Source organism: Scyliorhinus torazame, chromosome 5 (assembly GCF_047496885.1).
Source record: "Scyliorhinus torazame isolate Kashiwa2021f chromosome 5, sScyTor2.1, whole genome shotgun sequence".
Taxonomy (NCBI): Eukaryota; Metazoa; Chordata; class Chondrichthyes; order Carcharhiniformes; family Scyliorhinidae; genus Scyliorhinus; species Scyliorhinus torazame.
The window spans coordinates 301,791,390-301,813,531 of record NC_092711.1 but is presented as its reverse complement, the minus strand read 5'-3'; the positions used below and the strand labels follow the sequence as shown (position 1 = coordinate 301,813,531).

The window sequence follows — 22,142 nt, the reverse complement described above, 5'->3', positions numbered from 1 at the left end:
GGTCCTTCCAGGGGCCCCTGGAGCTGGAAGGGGCCCATAGAGTGTTGGCGAGGAGGCCCAAGGCTAACGAGCCTCCGCGGGCGGTGCTGGTGCAGTTCCATCGGTTCGTCGATCGGGAGTGTGTGCTCAGGTGGGCCAAGAAGGAGGAGCAGCAGGTGGGAGAACGCGGAGGTTCGGATATATCAGGACTGGAATGCGGAGGTGGCGAAGAGGAGGGCCGGGTTCAATCGAGCGAAGGCGGTGCTGCACAGGAAGGGGGTGAAGTTTGGCATGTTGCAGCCAGCGCGATTGTGGGTTACCTACAAGGACCGGCACCATTATTTTGAGTCTCCGGAGGAGGCGTGGGCCTTTGTTCAGGCCGAGAAGCTGGACACAGACCGAGGGTCGGGATGGGCGATTGGGGACTGCGGTGGATATGTTATGCCTATTTTTGGTTCGGTGGGGGGGGGGGGGGGGGGGGGCCTTTGCATTGTTTTGGGTTTCTTTTCTCTGTGATTTTCTCTTTCGGGTTGGGGAGGGTGGATGGGGCGGGTTGGGCAGTGTTTTGGTTGGTGGCGGGGCCTGGTAGGTGGAGAGCACGGGATTTTTTTCCCGCGCCGAAGACTGGGGGCGGGGGGGGGGGGGGGGGGAGGAGGAGGAGGAGGAGAAGCGAGGATTGTTTCCCGCGCTTAGAAAGGAGGGGGAGAGCCTGTGAATGGGGAGCGGGAGAGGAGGGTGTGCCACACAATGGGAGGAGTCGAAGGGGAGGCGGGAGTGGCCGGGGTCAGCAGGAGTCAGCTGACTTGCGGAAGTGCAATGGGAGGAGTAAACCAGCTAGGATGGGTCCTAGCCGGAGGGGTGGGGGGGGGGGGAATAGAGTTGCTGCTGCTAAGATCAAGGAGGAGCTGGAGCGAGTGGGGTGGATCAAGACGGGGGTATGCTGCTGTGGGGAACGGGCCGGGTGTGGGGTGCGGGCGCGTGGCTGGCCGAGGAGGGGTCATGGCTAGTCGGCGGGCGGGTAGCCCCCTAATCCGGCTAATAACCTGGAATGTAAGGGTACTGAATGGGCCGGTTAAGCGGGCCCACGTGTTCGCGCACCTGAAGGGGCTCAAGGCGGATGCGGTTATGCTCCAGGAGACACACCTGAAGGTGGCAGACCAGGTACGACTGAGGAAAGGGTGGGTAGGTCAGGTGTTTCACTCGGGGCTAGATGCCAAAAATCGAGGGGTGGTGATCTTGGTGGGAGAGGTGTTATTCGAGCCGTCGAGCATTGTGGCAGATAATGGTTGTAGGTACATATTGGTAAGTGGTAAGTTGCAGGAAGAGAGGGTGGTACTGGTCAATGTGTATGCTCCGAACTGGGACGATGCGGGTTTTATGCGGCGTATGTTGGGTCGGATCCCAGACTTGGAAGTGGGGGGGCCTGATAATGGAGGGAGACTTTAACACGGTGTTGGATCCTGCACTGGATCGCTCCAGGTCTAGGACGGGTAGGAAGCCAGCGGCGGCTAGAGTGTTGAGGGGGTTTATGGACCAAATGGGAGGGGTGGACCCATGGAGATTTGCAAGGCCGGGGGCTAGGGAATTTTCATTCTTCTCACATGTCCATAAGGCTTATTCTCGAATCGACTTTTTCATTTTGAGTAAGGCGCTGATAGCGAGAGTAGAGGATACCGAGTATTCGGCAATAGCCATTTCGGACCACACCCCGCATTGGGTGGACTTGGAGATGGGGGAGGAGAGGGACCAGCGCCCGCTGTGGCGCTTGGAGGTGGGGCTGTTGACGGATGAGGAGGTGAGCGAGCGGGTCCGAGGAAGTATAGAGAGGTACTTGGAGACCAACGACAACGGGGAGGTCAGAGTGGGGATGGTATGGGAGGCACTGAAGACGGTGGTGAGGGGAGAGCTGATCTCCATCAGGGCCCACAAGGAGCAGGGGGAGAGAGGGAGGCTGGTGGGGGAGATGGTGAGGGTAGACAGGAGGTATGCGGAAGAACCTGAGGAAGGATTGTTGAGGAAGAGGCACAGCCTCCAGGCCGAATTCGACCTGGTGACCACCAGGAAGGCGGAGGTGCAGTGGAGGAAGGCCCAGGGGGCGGTCTACGAGTATGGGGAAAAGGCAAGCCGGATGCTGGCGCATCAACTTCGGAAGCGGGACGCAGCTAGGGAGATCGGGGGAGTTAAGGACAGGGGAGGGAGCATGGTGCGGAGTGGGGTTGGCATCAATGGGGTCTTCAGGGACTTCTACGAGGAATTGTACCGATACGAGCCCCCACAGGAGGAGGGAGGGATGGGCCGTCGAAGGATTCTCCTTCAGTGGAAAGATACGAGGCCCCCAAGCGTGGAATCCTGGATCAGCGATATGGCAGGGTTCATTGAATTGGAGAGGGTGAAATTCGCCTTGAGAGGGTCGGTACAAGGGATCTTTAGGCAGTGGCAACCATTCTTAGACTTTCTGGCAGAACGCTAGACATTGGTCAATTGCAGCGGCAGCTCGGGGGGGTGGGTTACTTTATTTTTGTTTGTTATTTACACTGGAAGGGTCTGAGGGGGTGTATACACCTGTTGTCTTAAGTCGGGGTGTTAATGTTAATTTATTATTTAGGTACGGGGGGGGGGTTTGGGGGGTTGCTTTTTTAGATTGTGTTTTGTACTTAACCCTGTTGGGTTCTTTTTTCTTTCTCATTTTGTTATTGATATTTTATGAAAACCTTTAAAAATTATTTTTAAAAAAACAACTGAGAAAACCAAGGTCTTGGTACAGATAAAAATCTGGTTAAAAGGCAAGTCAATCAGTGGAGTTTTATTCAGGCTGCCAAGACTTATCCATGGTGGAGGAGAATATCAAGAGATACAAACTCTTGTAAATTTGAAGAGCTTTGTATGGGAAATGATTTTTAAAAACTTCACTACTTTGTTGTTTCAAGATATAAGAGCTGCTTCAATATTGTGAGCAGAATATTGAGATGAAATCATCCAGCTGTGGTAAATCAGATGTGAAAACATAAGGGGAAGAAGCTTCTGCAGACTTACCTGTTAGACTGGATGCTTGAAGAAGATGCGGATGCTGCTACTGAACTTGGGCCTGAGTTAACATTTTGCACTCCTTTCGCCATTTCTGCATAATAACAAGGAAAATTATCACTTTAACACTTGCCAAAAATACTATGTTAGACTATTTCAAATTGGTGGTATTTGGCAGCAGGGATTTCGAAGGGGGCATTATGGGGAAAGTTTGATTTCAAGTAGGCACGGGTTTGGGTTGAATGAAAGTAATTCTAGAAAATAAAAAGCAATCCAACAGCTCGCTTTGCAGCCATTTTAAAACCCTAAAATGTAGGCCATCATGTCGTGAGAGATTTACTAGCTTTTAGTTCCATTAAGTTCTTCAGAACCAATCCTTTACAAATATCAATTTCTGCAAGTTCCTCAGTCTCTCTCTTGACCGTTGGTACTCCATTTCCAGAAAAAAAAAATTTTGTCTTCTACCACGAAGACATATTTTAAGTTTCCATTTAATGTCTCCACTATTTCTTTATCCCTATAATAATTTCCCCAGTCTCTGCCGCGAAGGAACCCATACTTGTTTTTGCTAATCTCTTCCCCGTTTAAATAGCTTTTATAATTTGTTAGCAATAAACTTGCTAATTTTCACTCATTGTATTTTTCCATCCAAATCAATTTATTGGCCATCTTCGGCAATATTCTAATGTTCCTTCAATTTGCAGGTCAATGACTAAAGGAGTCAAATTAGAGAGGGGACCATTAAAATGGGTCTCCTCATTCAGCCTTCCAATTTGTGCTATCCCTTATAGGCTACTACTAGGCTTCTGCAGCATAGATTAACAAAGAATTTACAGTGCAGAAGGAGGCCATTCGGCCCATCGAGACCGCACCGGCTCTTGGAAAGAGCACCCTACCCAAGGTCAACACCTCCACCTGATCCCCATAACCCAGCAACCCCACCCAACACTAAGGGCAATTTATCATGGCCAATCCACCTAACCTGCACATCTTTGGACTGTGGGAGGAAACCGGAGCACCCGGAGGAAACCCACGCACACACGGGGAGGATGTGCAAACTCCGCACAGACAGTGACCCAAGCCGGAATCGAACATGGGACCCTGGAGCTGTGAAGCAATTGTGCTATCCACACATTGCAGTAACACATTGCAAAAACAAAATATTCTGGGAAGCACTGACATTTGTGTACTCTAGGCTGGGAAAGGATGGTCAGTGCTAGTCCTGGCAGGGAGTGGAAGAGGAAAATTATGGTCTTGTGGAGAGTGCCTGAAACCCGGATGAATCTACAGTGAAACCATTACAGATTGAAAGTAAACACATCAGACTGAATAAAGCATCCATCTGAAACAGAGACTCTTATCCTTTTACTTTTAGTATTATTTTTATACCCCTCTTTCCCCCCGTTTGTCTGCCTTGTATGTAAATGTAGGATGGGGCAAATTGGGGGTGGGGTTAGAAATGAGATAGTACGACTTCCGGTTGCACTGCTAAGCCGCACGTTTCGACAGCTCCCGTTCTAATGGACTTTTGGGCTCTTTTTGGGAGCCCCAACGGAAATTTTTTCGGACCAAACCCAGTGTGGGGTGACGAAGTAATGAGTCCCCCCCTGGTGTGTATGGAAAAGATCGGTGGTAGTGGCCAGATTGCGAAGGATCCTTTGGAGCAGCAGCAGAGAAGAGAAGGAAGAAGCAAGATGGCGACGGATGGGGCCCAGACGACATGGGGCCCGGACCAGCAGGAATTCCTTCGACGGTGTGTGGAGGAATTAAAGAAGGAGGTGCTGGCGCCGATGTTGTTGGCAATCGAAGGGCTAAAAGAAACGCAAAAGGCCCAGGCAATAGAGCTCCGTGGGGTGAAGGAGAAGGCAGCTGAGAACGAAGATGAGATTCTGGGCCTAGCGGTAAAAATGGAGACGCCCGAGGCGCTACATAAGAGGTGTATCGAAAGGCTCGAAGCCCTGGAGAACAGCTAGAGGAGAAAGAACCTCCGGATTCTGGGTCTCCCCGAGGGAGTGGAGGGAGCTGACGTTGGGGCTTATGTGAACACGAGGCTCCATTCGCTAATGGGAGCAGAGGCCCCCTCGGGCCCCCTGGAGGTGGAAGGGGCTCACCGGGTCCTTGCGAGAGGAGACCAAAGGCTGAAGAATCACCAAGGGCGATAGTGGTGAGATTTCACCGCTTCACCGACAAAGAGGCGGTTTTGAGCTGGGCCAAGAAGGTACGGAGTAGCAGGTGGGAGAATGCGGTGATACGAGTGTATCAGGACTGGAGCGCGGAGGTGGCGAGAAGGAGAGCGGGTTTTAATCGGGCCAAGGCGGCGCTACACAAGAAGAAAGTAAAGTTTGGGATGCTGCAGCCGGCGCGATTGTGGGTCACGTACCAAGATAGACACTACTACTTTGAAACATCGGACGAGGCATGGACCTTCATCCAAGAAGAGAAATTGGACCAGAACTGAGGGACTGATGCTGTGGGGGAGATGACGAGGTTGATGTACAGAAATGTAAATTGGGGAATGGGAGGTTCGCAGTATCGGGACGATAGATGTGGGCTTTTTTTCCCTCTTCTTGATGGGGGGGGGTTGGGGGGGGGGGGGCACTGAGAAATGTGGGCGCTGGTGGAAAAAAGGGACAGAGGAGGGGGATGGGGGAGCTGCGTCATGGGGGGGGGGGCGGGGCTGATCAAGGGAAGCGCGTTTTTTTTTCTTCCCGCGCTAGGGAGATGATGGCGTGAAGATAGGCGCAAGGAGGATGAGAGCTCCACACACCAGGGGGGGGGGGGGGGTCAAGGAGAGAGCGGGGAAAGCCGTGGTCAGTTGGAGTCAGCTGACTTTCGGAAGCATTATGGGGGGAGTAACCATGCTAGATGGGGATCTAGCGGGGGGGGGGGGGGGGGTGTCAACTGGGTTGCTGCTGCTGGGAGCGAGGGGGAGCTGGCAAGGGAAGAGGTGGTCGGGGCGGGAGTGCGCCGCCTGGGGGACGGGTGGGTGCGCGGGACTGGCCCTAGAGTAGGGGATGGCTAGTCGGCCTGGGGGGGGGGCAGCCCCCCCAATCCGGCTGATCACGTGGAATGAGAGAGGCCTACATGGGCCGATTAAGAGGGCCCGAGTGTTCGCGCACTTAAAGGGACTGAAGGCAGACGTGGTCATGCTTCAGGAGACGCATCTGAAGGTGGCGGATCAGGTTAGGTTAAGGAAAGGATGGGTGGGACAGGTGTTCCACTCGGGGTTGGACGCGGAAAATAGAGGGGTGGCGATATTGGTGGGGAAACGGGTGTCGTTCGAGGTTAGGAATATAGTGGTGGACAACGGTGGTAGATATGTGATGGTGAGTGGTAGATTGCAGGGAAGGGAGGTCGAGCTGGTAAATGCATATGCCTCGAACTGGGATGATGCGGGATTTATGAAGCGGATGCTGGGACGTATCCGGACCTGGAGGTAGGAAGCCTGGTAATGGGGGTGGGGGGGGGGGGGATTTCAATACTGTGTTGGATCCAGGGTTAGATCGGTCTAGATCCAGGACCGGAAGAAGGCCGGCAGCGGCCAAGGTGCTCAGGGGGTTTATGGAGCAAATGGGGGGAGTGGATCCGGAGATTTGCCAAGCCGTTGGCCAAAGAGTTCTCCTTTTTCTCCCATGTTCATAAGGTATACTCCCGGATAGATTTCTTTGTTTTGAGCAGGGCACTGATTTTGAGGGTGGCAGGAACGGAGTATTCGGCCATAGCCGTTTCAGACCATGCCCCGCACTGGGTGGATCTGGAACTAGGAGAGGAGAGGGAACAGCGCCAACTCTGGCGACTGGATGTGGGACTATTGGCGGATGAGGGGGTCTGTGGAAGGGTGCGGGGATGTATTGAGAAGTACCTGGAGGCCAATGATGATGGTGAGGTCCAGGTGGGGGTAGTATGGGAAGTGCTATAGGCAGCGGTTAGGGGAGAGCTGATCTCCATTAAGGCTTACAAGGAGAAAAAAAAGAGGGCAAAGAAAGGGAGAGAGATTAGTGGGGGAGATTTTGAGTGTGGATAAAAGATATGTGGAGGCCCCGGACGAAGGACTATATAGAGAGAGGCGAAGACTTCAGACGGAGTTTGACCTGCTGACACCGGGAAGGCAGAGGCATAGTGGAGGAAGGCACAGAGGATGAGATACGAATATGGGGAAAAGGCGAGACGACTGCTGGCCCACCAGCTTCGTAAGAGGATAGCGGCGAGGGAAATAGGGGGAGTTAGGGATGGAACGGGAACTACGGTGCGGAGTGCAGGGAAGGTAAATGAGGTATTTAAGACCTTTTATGAGGGGCTATATAGGTCCCAACCCCCGGAGGGGAGAGGGGATGCAACAGTTCTTGGGCCAACTAAGATTCCCGAGGGTGGAGGAGCAGGAGGTGGCAGGTCTGGGGGGCACCAATCGGGGTGGACAAAGTGACTAAAGGGTTGGGGAACATGCAGGCAGGGAAGGCCCCGGGACCAGACGGGTTCCCGGTGGAATTTTATAGGAAATATGTGGACTTGTTGGCCCCGCTGCTGGCGAGAACCTTCAACGAGACCAAAGAAGGGGGGACTCTACTCCCGACAATGTCGGAGGCGACGATATCATTAATCCTGAAGCGAGATAAAGATCCGCTGCAATGCGGGTCATATAGGCCTATCTCACCCCTGAATGTAGACGCCAAGTTGCTGGCAAAAGTGCGAGCGACTAAGATAGAGGATTGTGTCCTGGGGGTGGTGCATGAAGACCAGACAGGGCTTGTAAAGGGGAGACAATTGAATGTCAACGTGCGACGGCTGTTGGGGATGATAATGATGCCCCCAGCGGAGGGGAAGGCAGAGATAGTGGCAGCGATGGATGCAGAGAAGGCATTCGATAGGGTAGAGTGGGAGTATTTATGGGAGGTGTTGAGGAGGTTTGGGTTCGGGGAGGGGTTTGTCAGTTGGGTCAAACTCCTCTATGGGGCCCAAGTGGCAAGTGTGGTCACAAATCGGCAGAGATCGGAGCATTTTCGATGACATAGGGGAACAAGGCAGGCCTTGTCCCTGTCCCCATTACTGTTCGCGCTGGCAATTGAACCACTGGCCATAGCGTTGAGAGACTCTAGGAAATGGAGGGGTTGGTTAGAGGGGGAGAGGAACACCGAGTGTCACTCTACGCAGATGACCTACTGCTGTATGTGGCGGATCCTGTGGAGGGGATGACAGAGGTTATGCAGGTATTGAGGGAGTTTGGAGATTTTTTGGGATATAGGCTTAATATGGGGAAGAGTGAGCTTTTCGTAGTACATCCCGGGGACCAGGGAAGAGGAATAGATGGCCTGCCGTTAAGGAGAGCAGAAAGGAGCTTCCGATATCTGGGGATTCAGGTAGCCAGGAGCTGGGCAACTTTACACAAACTCAATCTGACGGGGCTGGTGGAGCAGATGGAGGAGGATTTCAAGAGGTGGGATATGCTGCCGCTCTCACTGGCGGGCAGAGTGCAGGCGGTCAAGATGATGGTCCTCCCAAGGTTTCTTTTTGTGTTTAAATGTCTCCCCATTTTGATCACTAAGGCCTTTTTAAAGAAAATAGACAGGAGTGTGATGAGTTTCGTGTGGGCAGGGAAGACCCAGAGGGTAAGAAGGGGGTTCCTGCAGCGCAGCAGTGACAGAGGGAGAATGGCGTTGCCGAATCTGGACAATTATTACTGGGCCGCCAATGTGGCGATGGTTCGTAAGTGGATGAGTGAGGGAGAGGGGCAGCGTGGAAGAGGCTGGAGATGGCGTCCTGTAAAGGAACGACCCTAAAGGCGCTGGTGACGGTGCCGCTACCGCTCTCCCCGAAAAGGTATACCACGAACCCAGTGGTGGTGGCAACCTTAAGGATCTGGGGGCAATGGAGGCGACATAGGGGTGTGACGGGTGCCTCGGTGTGGTCCCTGATTAGGAACAACCATAGGTTTGCCCCAGGAAGGATGGACGGAGGGCTCCAGAGCTGGCATCGGGCAGGAATTAGGAGATTGAGAGATTTGTTTATTGACGGGACGTTCGCGAGCCTGGGAGCGCTGGAGGGAAAGTACGAGTTGCCCCCGGGGAATATCTTTAGATACATGCAAGTGAGGGCGTTTACGAGGCAACAGGTGAGGGAATTTCCGCTGCTCCCGACACAGGGGATCCAGGATAGAGTGATTTCGGGGGTATGGGTCGGGGAGGGCAAAGTGTCCGAAATATATCAGGAGATGAGAGACGAGGGGGAGGTGCTGGTAGAGGAGCTAAAGGGAAAATGGGAAGAAGAGCTGGGGGAGGAGATTGAAGGGGGTCTGTGGGCTGATGCCCTAAGTAGGATAAATTCCTCTTCCTCGTGTGCCAGGCTTAGCCTGATGCAGTTTAAGGTTCTACACAGAGCACACATGACGGGAGCAAGGCTGAGCAGGTTCTTCGGAGTGGAGGACAGGTGCGGGAGGTGCTTGGGAAGCCCGGCGAACCACACACATGTTTTGGTCGTGTCTGGCACTGGACGAGTACTGGAGGGGAGTGGCAAGAGTGATTTCAAAGGTGGTGAAGGTCCGGGTCAAGCCAGGCTGGGGGTTAGCTATATTTGGGGTAGCGGACGAGCCGGGAGTGCAGGAGGCGAAAAAGGCCGATATTCTGGCCTTTGCGTCCCTGGTAGCCCGGCGAAGGATCTTACTCATGTGGAAGGAAGCAAAACCCCCCGGCGTGGAGGCCTGGATAAACGATATGGCAGGGTTCATAAAACTGGAACGGATGAAGTTTGCGTTGAGAGGATCGTTTCAGGGGTTCTCCAGGCGGTGGCAACCGTTCCTTGACTATCTCGCGGAACGTTAAGGGAAAATAGATCGTCAGCAGCAGCAGCCCGGGGGGGGGGGGGGGGGGGGGGGGGGGGGGGGGCACTATTTTTTGTTACTTAGTTAGTTCACTATTTTATTTAAATAATGTTACTTATTAGTTATTGCGTTATCTTTTATGTTGATTTGTAAGGTGGAAAAATTGTGTTTGAAAACTTTAATAAAATATATTTTAAAAAAAGAAAAGGAGATAGTAGTTAACTGGTTGTATTTGTTGCCTATTTGATTATAGTTATTGGGCTGCCAAAGACCAAAGACATGGGGTATTTTTAAAATTAAGCGCTGATTTCAACTGTGTTGCGACTCCAGGTCAAATGAGGCTAGAATTAACCACGCACTAGCCTAGGGTGTCGTAAAACCATTTTCTCAACCTGTTCTACTACCTTCAATGATTTGTGTATATATCCCCAGGTTCTTTGGGTCCTATACCTTCTACAGAATTTAAAAAAAACATTCATGGGATTTGAGCAACACTGGCAATGTCAGTATTTATTTTCCATCCTTAGTTGCCCTTAAGAAGGTGGCGGTGAACCACCTTAAACCACTGCCGTTCATACTGTGTTTAGGGAGCAAATTCCAGGATTTTAACCCAGCAGTGATATAATTCAAAGTCAGAGGATGATGTGTGACTTGGAGGGGAAATTGCAGGTCGTGTTGCAATGCGCCTGCCGCAGAAGGGGTGAAGGTGCTGTCGAAGGAACGTTTAAAAAAATACTTTAATTAAAATGTAACATTCAAAACACCTAACATTACAAAATAAAACTAACAAAACCCCAAAACCGCCCACCTCAACACCCTAACTCTCAACCCCCCACCCCACCCCCCCCACCCCCCAACCCTCCCCACCCCCCAACCCCCCACCCTCCTTGAAATGCAGTATAAACAAACCACAGCTCTTATGGAACCCCTCAATCCTACCACACCCCCCACCCCCTCCCCCCAGACCAAATCTCACCTTTTTCAAGTTCAAGAACTCCATTAAATCCCCAAGGCACAGGACGGAGAAAAGGACCCCTACCCCAACAGGACCCATCTGTATGTGATCAACGATGCAAAGGCTTAAACACCTGCCCACGCTCAAGCTTGCAACTCTGGCAGGTCCGATGGACTGGGTCTCAAATCCACAGGCAAGATCACCGACATGGTGCTGAAGAGTGACCTTTAAATTTCTCCAACTTTGGGCAGAACTAGAACATATGTACGTGATTGGCTGGGCACCTCCCACACCGCTCACAAATATTCTCCACCTCCTCAAACAACTGGCCCTTCTTCGACTTCGTCAGGTGCACTCGGTGTAGCTGTATCAACCTCAGCCTCGCGCATGAGGTTGCAGCATTCATCCTCTGCAGCACCTCACACCACAGCCCTTCCTCCAGCACCATCCCAGCTCCCCTTCACACTTGGCCTTAACCCCCTCCAAAGACACCCCATCCTCCTCCAAAATCCTCCCATAGATCACCAAGATGACACCCCCTCCAACCCCATCACCGACAACACCCCATCTAGCAACGAGAACGACAGAACCACCGGAAAAGTCAGGAAAATCTCACGAAATCCCGCATCTGCAAACGCACAAACACCTCTTTTTGCGGGATTCCATACTTCTCCATACTTGCAAACCACCCTTCCAAAAGTAAGTCCTGAATTTCCATCACTCCTTGCTCCTCCCATCCCCTAAACCTAGCATCCATCCTTGCTGGCTCAAACCCATGGTTTCCTCGGATCGGCATCAACTTCTGCCCCAACATACTGTACTGCCAAAATTGCCTCCATATTTTCAGCATGGCCACCACTACTGGTCTCCCAGAGCACTTCCCTGTGGAAAAGGGAGCGGAGCCATTGCCAGCACTTGCATTCCCAACCCCTTACAAAAGACTGCCTACATCCTCACCCACAAAGCCTCAGCCTCCCCTACTCCAACCCTGCACCTTCTCAGCATTCGCCACTCAATTGTAGGATAACAGGTTCGGAATAATAATAGTGATCTGTATTAGTGTCATAAGTATGCATACATTACACGGCAAGAGGTTACTGTGAAAATCCCCGAGTCGCCACACTTCGGTGCCTGTTCGGGTGCACGGAGGGAGAGTTCAAAATGTCCAATTCACCCAACAAGCACGTCTTTTGTTACTTGTGGGAGGAAACCGGAGCACCCGGAGGAAACCCACGCAGACAAAGGGAGAACCTGCAGACTCCGCACAGACAGTGACCCAAGCCAGGAATCGAACCTGGGACCCTGGCACTGTGAAGCAACAGTGCTAACCACTGTGCTACTGTGCCACCCAGAGGAAGGGCCAAGCCCCCCCCTCCCCCGACTGTTGCCCTCTCTGACGCACCGTCACCCTAATACTTGCCACCTTCCCTGCCTGCACATGACGAAATCAACCTATCCACCCCCACAAAAAACGATCTCAGCAAAAAGACGGACAAGTACTGAAGACCGTAAGACAGAAGCAGAATTAGACCACTCAGCCCATTTGAGTCTGCTCCACTATTCAATCATGGCGGATACTTATCTCATTCCCATTGTCCTGTCTTCTCCCCCATAACCCTTGACCCCCTTAAATAAAAATAAAAACCGCGGCAAGATATTTAACTGCCTGCACCCAACCTGCCAGCGATGGGGAAGGCTGTCCCACCTCAGTAAATCTGCCTTGACCCTGCCCAGCAGACGTTGGAAGTTAACTTATGGAGCCCAGTCCAGAGCCACTCTGCACGAGTATCTGCATTCCCAGATACCTAAAGTGCGTTTTTGCCACCCAAAATGGCAACCCCCACCCCACCCCACCTTCCACCCTTAGAGAAGACAACACAAAACACTCACTCTTTCTAAAATTTAACTTGTAGCTTTAAAAAGCCCCAAATCTCCTAAGCAGTCCCACTTTATCCCCCACTGAAGAGTCCGGGTTTGAGATATACAGCAACAGGTCAGCAGCATCTAGTGACATCCTATGTTCCACAGCCACCCTCACTACCCTCCTCCATTCATCTGAGCACCTCTGCCCTAGGGCCAAGGGCTCTACTGCCAGCGCAAACAAGAAGGGGGGACATGGGCACCCCTGTCCCGTTTCCATGCAACGGAAAGTACCCTGAATTTATCTCATTTGTGCCACATATGCCATGGGATCCTTATACAACAATTTCACCCAAGCTACAAACTTAGGCCCAATCCCAAACCGCTCCAACACCACAAACAAATAGCTCCACTCCACACAATCAAATGCCTTTTCCGCATCCAGTGCCACCACCACTCCAACTCTCTCTGCAGCTGGAGAAAGCACCACATTCAATAGATGCTGCACATTTGACTATAACCGCCTGCCCTTTTATGAACCCAGTCTGATCCTCCCCAATCACCTTTGGGAGACACTCCTCCAGCCTTAGCGCCATTGCCAAAATCTTGGCATCCACATTCAACAAAGATATTGGCATATATGACCCACAGTCCACCGGGTCTTTGTCCTTTTTTAGCAGCAGGGAAATCGATGTCTGTCCCATTATCTCTGGCAATGCTCCCTTGAAAATCGCTTGTCATGAGTAGGCTTCAATGAAGTTACTGTGAAAAGCCCCTAGTCGCCACATTCCGGCGCCTGTTCGGGGAGGCTGGTACGGGAATCGAACCGTGCTGCTGGCCTGCCTTAGTCTGCTTTAAAAGCCAGCGATTTAGCCCAGTGTGCTAAACCAGCCCCTTCTTAGCCACCGCTTCCTCAAACATCTTCAACAGCAGCACCAGCTTATCCCCAAACTTTGTAGAACGAGGAAAACCTACCCGGCCCCGACACCTTACCCGCCTGCATCTTCCCCATCAACACTCCCACTTCTTCCATCCCCTCTGGCTCCTCCAACCGCACCCTCTCCTCCTCTCTGATTTCGGGACACTCCAACCGACCCAGAAACTCCTTCATATTTGACTCATCCTCCAGAGGCTCTGACTTATACAAATTCTTACAGAACTCCTCAAATGCCTTGTTCGCCTGCTCCGGTGCTACCACCAGCTCCCTGTTCTGTCCTGGACCCGAACAATCTCTCTCACAGCAAATTGCTGGCAGAGTTGGCCCGCCAACAAGCGGCTGGCCTTCTCCCCATACTCATACACGGTCCCCCTCGCCGGCCTCAACTGTCAAAATGCTTTTCTAGTGGAGAGAAGGTCAAACTTCACCTGTAACTTCTTCCTCCTCATAAGATATTTAGATTTAGACAGCACGGTAGCACAAGTGGATAGCACTGTGGCTTCACAGTGCCAGGGTTCCAGGTTCAATTCTCCACTGGATCACTGTCTGCGTGGAGTCTGCATATTCTCCCCGTGTCTGCATGGGTTTCCTCCGGGTGTTCTGGTTTCATCCCACTGTCCAAAGACGTGCAGGTTAGGTGGATTGGCCATGATAAATTGTCCTTAGTGACCAAAAAGGTTAGGAGGGGTTATTGGGTTACGGGGATAAGATGGAAGTGAGGGCTTAAGTGGGTCGGTGCACACTCGATGGGCCGAATGGCCTCCTTCTCCACTGTATGTTCTATTTATGATCACATGGACTGAGGTAGAGTGAAAAGTATCGTTCTGCAGATAGTCCAGGCATGGATCATTCCATACGTGAAAAACGAAGGACATACAATAAATATACAATATAAATACATAACGTCGGGTGAAGCATATGGAGTAGTGCTACAACGGTAGAACATAGAAACCCTACAATGAAGGAGGCCATTGGGGCCCATGGAATCTGCACCAACCCTCTGTAACGAGTATTCCACCCAAGCTCACTTTGTCACCCAAGACGAATAACCCTTAACCGAACCCACACATTTTTTGAACACGAAGGGCAACGTAGCATAGCCAATCCACCTACCTTGCACATCTTTGGTCTTTGGACTGTGGGAGAAAACCGGAGCACCCGGAGGAAATCCCGCAGAGACAGGAAGAATGTGCAAACTCCAAGGCTGGAATTGAACCCATGTCCCTGGCGCTGAGGCAGCAGTGCTAACCACTGTGTCACCCCGTGTATGAGAAAGATCAGTTCAAGAGGGCTATACAGGAATCTGGTAACAGCGGGGAAGATGTTTTTGAATCTGTTGGTGCGTATTCAGACTTTTGTGGCTTCAGCTTGATGGATGAGGATGGAAGAGAGAATAACCCGGGTGAGAGGGGTCTTTGATTATGCTGCCCGCTTTCCCAGGCAGCAGGTGGTGTCGACAGAGTCAATGGATGGGAGGCGGGTTTGCGTGATGGACTGGGCTGTGTTCACCACTCTGTAATTTCCTGTCTTGGGCCAAGCAGTTGCCATACCAAGCTGTGATGCAGCTGGAGTCGAATCCTCCGCATACCTTCCATCCACCTCCAAGATTTCCTCTACCAACTGCTGCCACGCCTCTCTTGTCTGTCCACCTGAGCCTTTGACTTTGCCCCTCACTATGGCTTTCTACACTTCCCACACCACTGACGTCGAAAGCTCCCAGTTCCTTTTAAACCCTACGTAATCCTCAATCATCTTTCCCATTTTGGTACAATAATTCGGGCCCGCCAACAATTCCACGTCCAACTTCCACGCAGGCCTTTGTGCCAGCCCCTTTTTTAATAACACATTCACCCAATGTGGAGCATGGTCCGAGACAACAATCGCCGAATATTGTGCCTTCCTCAGCCTGGCCAACAGAACCTTCCCATGACAAAAAAGTCAATCCTAGAATACAGATTGTGTATCGGGCAAAAAGAACAAATATTCCTTTATCCTGCGGGTATAACCCCCCCCTCCCCCGAAGGGGTCAGCAAACGCTGCTTGGACCTATCCAACTTCGGATTCAGCACTGTATTCAAGTCCAACCAGAGTATAAACTAGTGCATATCCAAATTTGCTATGGCAGCCAACATCTTCATAAATCCTACAACAACCCAATTCAGGGTATGTATGCAAATCAGCACCACCAGCCTTCCCTCTAAAGCAACTATTATGTACCTACATCCCCCCTAACGAGCCACCACCTTCTCCATCTGGAACTCGCCCTCTTACCCACCAGTATTGCTAATCCCCAGGCCCTATCAAAGCATAAATGGAACACCCAACTCACCCAGCCCTTCCGAAACCTCATTTGGTCCTTCACCCTCAGGTGGGTATTTTGCAACAGCATTACATCTGCTTTCAAGCTCTTTAAATGCGAAAATACTTTTGCTCGCTTCACCGGTCCCCCCAGCTCTCGCACGTTCCACGTTAATAATATATCATAATAATAATCGCTTGTCACAAGTAACCGAAATTCAATGAAGTTAATGTGAAAAGCCCCAGCCGCAACATCCCGGCACCTGTTCGGGGAGGCCGGTACAGGAATTGAACCCGCGCTGTTGGCCCTGTTCTGCATTACAAGCCAGCTGTTTAGCCCACTGTGCTCCACCCAGACGAAGGGTCTCTCACCCCCCCTGCTCCTCCTATTAGTCATAACTGCTACTCCTTGCCCCGCCCAACTGACCTAGGATCTAGCCCCACTCCTAGTCACCATCAGCCACCTACACCTCCCCCCCCCTCCCAGAAACCCCCCAGCCACTTCCTCTTGAATCCTCCTCCCCCAGTATCGTTCCCCCACCCATCACACTTCCCAGGCATGTTGAAACCTGTCCACACAGGTTCCACTGACCACCCCCCCCAATCCCATTCACTAGCCAACTTGTTTGCTAGCAAGGTAGCCTCTGCCAAAGCCCCCTCCGTAGAGAAAACCAACACCCCAAAAGGCCCCCTGTTCAAATAGTCCTTAAAAACACCCACAGTAATCCCGCAAACCCTAACGAAACAAATCCCAACTCCCCAAACCATCTCTTCACAAACACACCCTGCCAGCAGAATTTTTTTTTTTATTTATTTTTTTTACTTTTTATAAACACAACCAAAGTCCAAATTTATTTCAGTCCCAGTATTTCAGCCTTCACGAACACCTCCGCTGCTGCCTCAAGGTAGTAGTCCTTGGGGTTATGTGACCCGTAGCTTCACCAGGTAGACCACCCAAACTTCGTGTTGCTTTTATACAACGCCAGACCAAAGGCCGCCTGCCTTCTCACCAGCTCCGCCGTGAGATTCTGATGTCTACGAATACCACCACCTTCCCACCTCACTTCACCTTTGCTCATCTCAGCACCTTTCCCTTCACCTGAAAGCTGTGGAAGCATACTATCTCAGCTCTTGGTGGCTTATTCGCCTTTGGTATCGGCTGGAGTAACCGGCGAGTCCTGTCCAGTTCATAGAGGGAGGAGTCATCCCCCCCCCCCCCCCACCCCAATGACTTGCCGAACACCTCCGCAAAATATTCCGTCGGCCTCCGGCCCTCCAACCCCTCGGGCAGGCCACAATCTTAGATCATGCTTTTATGATCTGTTCTCTCGGTCTCAGTGGCTCTCAGTCCTTTGTTACTCTCCACCACCCTCCGCAGATCCTCACTCATCGAGGTGAATTGGTTGCTGTGCTGCGACAATGCCTCCTCTAACCCTTCAACGCCTCTCCTTGCTCCTGAACCGCCATCCCCTTCAACACCTCTCCTTGCTCCTGCACCGAGAAATGTCTTTTCCAGAGCCTCCTTTATCAGGGCAAGAGTATCATCCACCCACTCCTTAAGCGAGGCCAACATTGCCTTGCGATGCCTCGCAAAGTGCTTGGAAAACAGCCACTTAAATTCCCCCACCATCACAGTGGCCAGCTTATCCACTATAATGGGCCCCGCCCTATTGTTGAGCCTGCTCCCGTCAGTTTTCGTCTCGCTGAACTCCCCACCAAACTTGCCAGCGGACTTTCACTCGGCACCTTTTCCCCCAGATTATTTTTCTGGGTTTTCAACATCCTTAGGTCGCCTTAGACTTTCCAACAAATAATCATACAAAATTCTCCCCAAAAACTGGGTGCGAAGGCCCAAAAACTTCAGCTCCAGCAGGAGCCACCCAAAGTGCAACCTCCACCTACAAGTCGCCACCGGTCCTGTCGAAGAAACTGTGACAAGTTTCCGGGGTGCACCCTGTAGATGGCACATACTGCTGCGCACCGCAGGTAGAGGAAATGAAAGTTCAAGGTAATAAATGGTGTGCCGATGAAGCAAACCGTTTTGTCCTGGATGATGTTGAGTTGAGTGTTGGGAGCTGCTTCAGATTGTCATAAAACCTATCTAATTCACTAAATTCCCCCTCCGGAGGCGATCAGAATGCCCGTGCGCATTGGACCTGGAACAAACGTCGGTTAGCCTTCCGTAGCTGCCTGGGCCCCATGTCCTGCACATCCTCGCCCGCATCCTCCTGGTCAGAGAAGGCATGGCATTCAGCCTCCTCCTCCTCCAGCACATCACCACTCTGCTGCACGATGTTGTGGAGGACGCAGCAGGCCGCCACGATGCAGGCAACCCTCAGCGTCAAGGACCCCTCAGAGCCTCCAGGCACCTGAACCACATCTTCAGAAGGCATGAGCGTCGTTGTAGCAGGTGTCCGCATTGGTCTGTGGCCTCTGGATAGTTGTCATCAGCCACGACCGCAGTGAATAACCTGTCACCAAGGTGCCAATCCCCCAAACCTGGGGGGGGGGGGTATCTCGAACATGTCAGGAATCCCATTTCCCTAGCCGATGACACAAGGCTGCAGGGATGCTCTGGGGTATCGCACTGCAGCACGAAAACACCAAAAACATGGTTGTCTGCATTGATAACATGGTGGATCAAATCGCTCGCATCTAAAGACAGTGCAACAAGCAGAAAAAGATTACAGCATTTTTCCAGAGCTAACTTCAATGCAAAGCTCTGCCCTTTTACAAGTCCAGGCCATTGCAAGGTGTGATCAAATTGAATAAAGACTTCTTCACACATTTACTACTTTACTGTGTAATCATTTGGCATTTGAATCTTCTTTTGACACACTGTTTGAAATGAAATGAAAATCGCTTATTGTCACAAGTAGTTACTGACTACTTGTCACAACTATTCACAATGAATTTACTGTGAAAAGCCCCTGTTTGAAGGCATATTGGATTACACAGATGCTTTCATGTGGGAATGGGGGCTCCTTTGCTATCACAAAGCTCCAAGGATTTGACTCACCAGGATATTACCGTCTGTAAATAATAAATCCAAAACCCCAACCTGCAATAATATGGGAGATCTGGACAATTATCAGAAACATTTAGAGCGCGTCATGGAGCTGAATGCAACCCATTATACAAACTGCCCGAGATGGCTCGAAATCAAACAAGGATGCACTCAGTGAATAATGTTCCATTTAACCCCCACCTAACACCCCTGTCCCAACCCACAAAGAAAGGCTCAAGGAAATGAGTATTTATTGACCTATACAAGTATTATATGGTACATTTAATCACCTGAGCTACAGGCACAACAACTATCATCCATGGGCTTGATAACTAAAGGAGTTTCCAACACTTGCTAACTGCTCGGTGAGACAAGGTTCCAATGTCATTCGTTTCTCTCCAAGTAGGTTGAGCTCTTTGCAGACACAGGTCATTGTTAGCCAGGGGCAAGTTACCAATCATGCTAGCAGTGCCAATAGCTGACAAGTCATTTGCGTTTGCCCAAAAAATGTCAATGCACTTCCAAGTAATTCACTAAGGAGTTTTGAGAGATGAAACGGTGCTTTTATAAATTGTACGCTTTTCTTCACCTAGCTTAGAAATAGCAAAAGTATTTAAAACAAACACGTGCACAGGAAAATTAGATAAATTATGCTAATAATACACTCACCATGATTTTACAACTATGTTTAATATACAAAAATCAAACATATGATGGACGGATACCATGCATAAACCGCACCCCCCCCCGCATTTTACCTATTACATATGGTTCCAGCACATGGGGTATGAGGCTCTTGGCCATCTTCAACTCATCAGCAGAACAGCCACCAGACTCCAATCCAAAAGCCATTCTCATTCTCTTAAGAATTTCAATATCATCGTGGATTTCAAATGTATTATCAAAGTTAAAAAAATATTCGAATCTGTGAGGAAAAAAAGATGAAAATGTTTAATTTTTCACTTTTGGGAAATTTAAAGAGATAGCCTAAGAAAAAGTGCCAAACTAACTTCTCAATGTTCCTGACAAACTATCCCATCCCAGTTAAAGTTTATTAAAATAAAAAACTTCCCATCTTTTCTATCATATTCCTTGCCCATACTTCCAAGACAACTAAACTAAAACAATCGTAAATTAGGTGTTACCTGGAAGATCTATTCTAAAAATCAATTTGCATAAGGGTTAAGATAATAATATTGGGAGACTTGATTTCAAATAGTGATGAGACGTATTATCCGATCAGCATTTCAAATTACAGCCTTTAGGATTAATGGCTTTCAAGTCATAACATGCAAGATTTTGTTTTCAGATCATTTCCTCAATACTTTACTCAGGGGATTTAAAATTCATGGAGAAAAAAAAGTAGAATTCCAATTTAAAAAGCAGAACAGAGTATACCACCTTTAAAAGAAATTATACTCAGATTTTACCATTTATACCATTACTGATAATATCACAATCAACGATTTACAGTACATTGTAGTTTGCAAGGGGAGATATTATGACCCTCGATCTGACCTCACCCCCACCAAGTTGATTGGTAAGATTTGGTAACGTTTTGTTAAAGTTGGAGATTCAAGACTCACTTGCTCAGTAAATAAAGCCACAAGATTCCACAGGTTTTAAACAAACAAAAATAGAATTAACTATACAAGGTCAGAAAGGTAAAACAATTTACAATATCCATCTTATACTTTATATTCAGGGTGTATGAGGTACAGGTGAATTAACAGGCAAACTGTGGCGGAATGAAGTCGGCCATTTTCCAAGACCATATTTTTATCTCATCTCATCAAACATTCTTCATTTATTGGACTATTTTATTGGATTGGACTGTTTTATTGGACTGATTGGCACCGTTTATAATGTGCCCACAATGCAGAAGGGGATACCCGGATGGACATTCGTTTAAATCCCCTTCTGCACAGCTGAGACCTTTAATTCAAAATTGATGGAAGACCCTTGTTCTGCCCAGCAACAGCACGAAGCTGCATCTTAAAACGGCCCCATGGCCAGGAGATCGGGATATCTGCGAGTCAAGACCCTGGCAGTGGGATATATGGCACAACAGTATTGCAAAGACTTATGAAATAAATAGTACATTAATAAAATGGCCAAGGCAGGCAAAGAAAACAGAATAGAAGGAATAAAAGAAATGTGTAGATTAGATTAGCGTCCCCTACACACACAGCAGGACAAAGATGACATTAACACCTCATCTAGCAAACACGGAAACAAAAGCATAGCACAGCCACAGACATCGGAAGTCGATTTAATTAAGGAGACACATCAGGGAGATAATGGAAAACACATTAGAGAAGGGAGGGACACCGGAGTGAGCACAGACAATCGCATCAACACAGACACACACCATACAAATGCAAATTGACAAATTCTACCAGGGAGCTTCCTGGCCAAATAGGATGCATATTTTCAGTTTAAACCTGTCTGAGAGATCTAAATCAAAACTACCCGCCACTTTTAAACTATTATGTATGAGCAAATGTTCCCGCTCGAATTTGGATTCCTATAAAAATCCAGAGCGAATGTGTAATTGTCGAGATCAACGTGGACCAAGCCACTGTTTCTGAGCTGGCGGCGTGGGTCTCCCTGAAGGTTTCAGTAATTGTACAATAAAGAACAACGCTTTGAACCTTGTCTTGAGACTCGGCCTCTTGAATGCACTGGTACAAGGGATTTTTCCCAACAACACTGAACACACCACACTACACAATAAAATGCAGATACGACCAAGACGGAGTCCACAGATTTCTCAACAATCCACCCAGACGTCAGTAACACAGTTAACTAATCTTACTGAGACTGTCTCTCTCATGCGGGAGAGTCTCTATCTTGGAAAATCAAACCTGGTAATTCTTTCCAACCGTTACTCCAACTTTGAAGACATAAACAACAGCCCACCTCACAGGGTTTCAATCTCATCCCCAAAGATTCCACTCCCCTGGATTCCCACATATGCACTCAAGCACAATTCAAGCAAAAAGTCAGATCTTCAACTCCATGGAAAACTCTACTGCTCCAAAAGGGGTACCTTGTCCCATTGGCCCACAGCAGTGCTACCAACCTTAGGCTGCCTTCTTCACTTAAATGTCCCTGTAGTCCTTTTCCTGTTTGGAGTCTCTTTCTCTGCTCAGTACACTGCCCTTGTTCCCTCTCTGGGGCTCATCGTTTGGGACCTCCTCCAGTTCCTCTGCCTGCGACACTAGTCTTCCATACGTTCTTGGTCACCTGACTCAAGAGCGCAAGCTGT

At 49.8% G+C, this 22,142-nt stretch overlaps 1 protein-coding gene across 10 annotated transcripts in view; it reads right to left on the bottom strand.

The window, feature by feature from the left end:
* LOC140421249 (transcription factor Dp-1-like) overlaps window positions 1–22,142 on the bottom strand; it is a 114,944-nt gene that overhangs the window by 4,455 nt on the left and 88,347 nt on the right. For all 10 annotated transcript variants that reach the window (XM_072505818.1, XM_072505815.1, XM_072505820.1 and 7 more), the window contains 2 exons: window positions 19,630–19,796; window positions 3,013–3,097 (listed from right to left, as the gene is read on the bottom strand). In XM_072505818.1, the coding sequence (XP_072361919.1) occupies window positions 3,013–3,097; window positions 19,630–19,796 (252 nt within the window). The remainder of the gene's footprint in view (window positions 1–3,012; window positions 3,098–19,629; window positions 19,797–22,142) is intronic.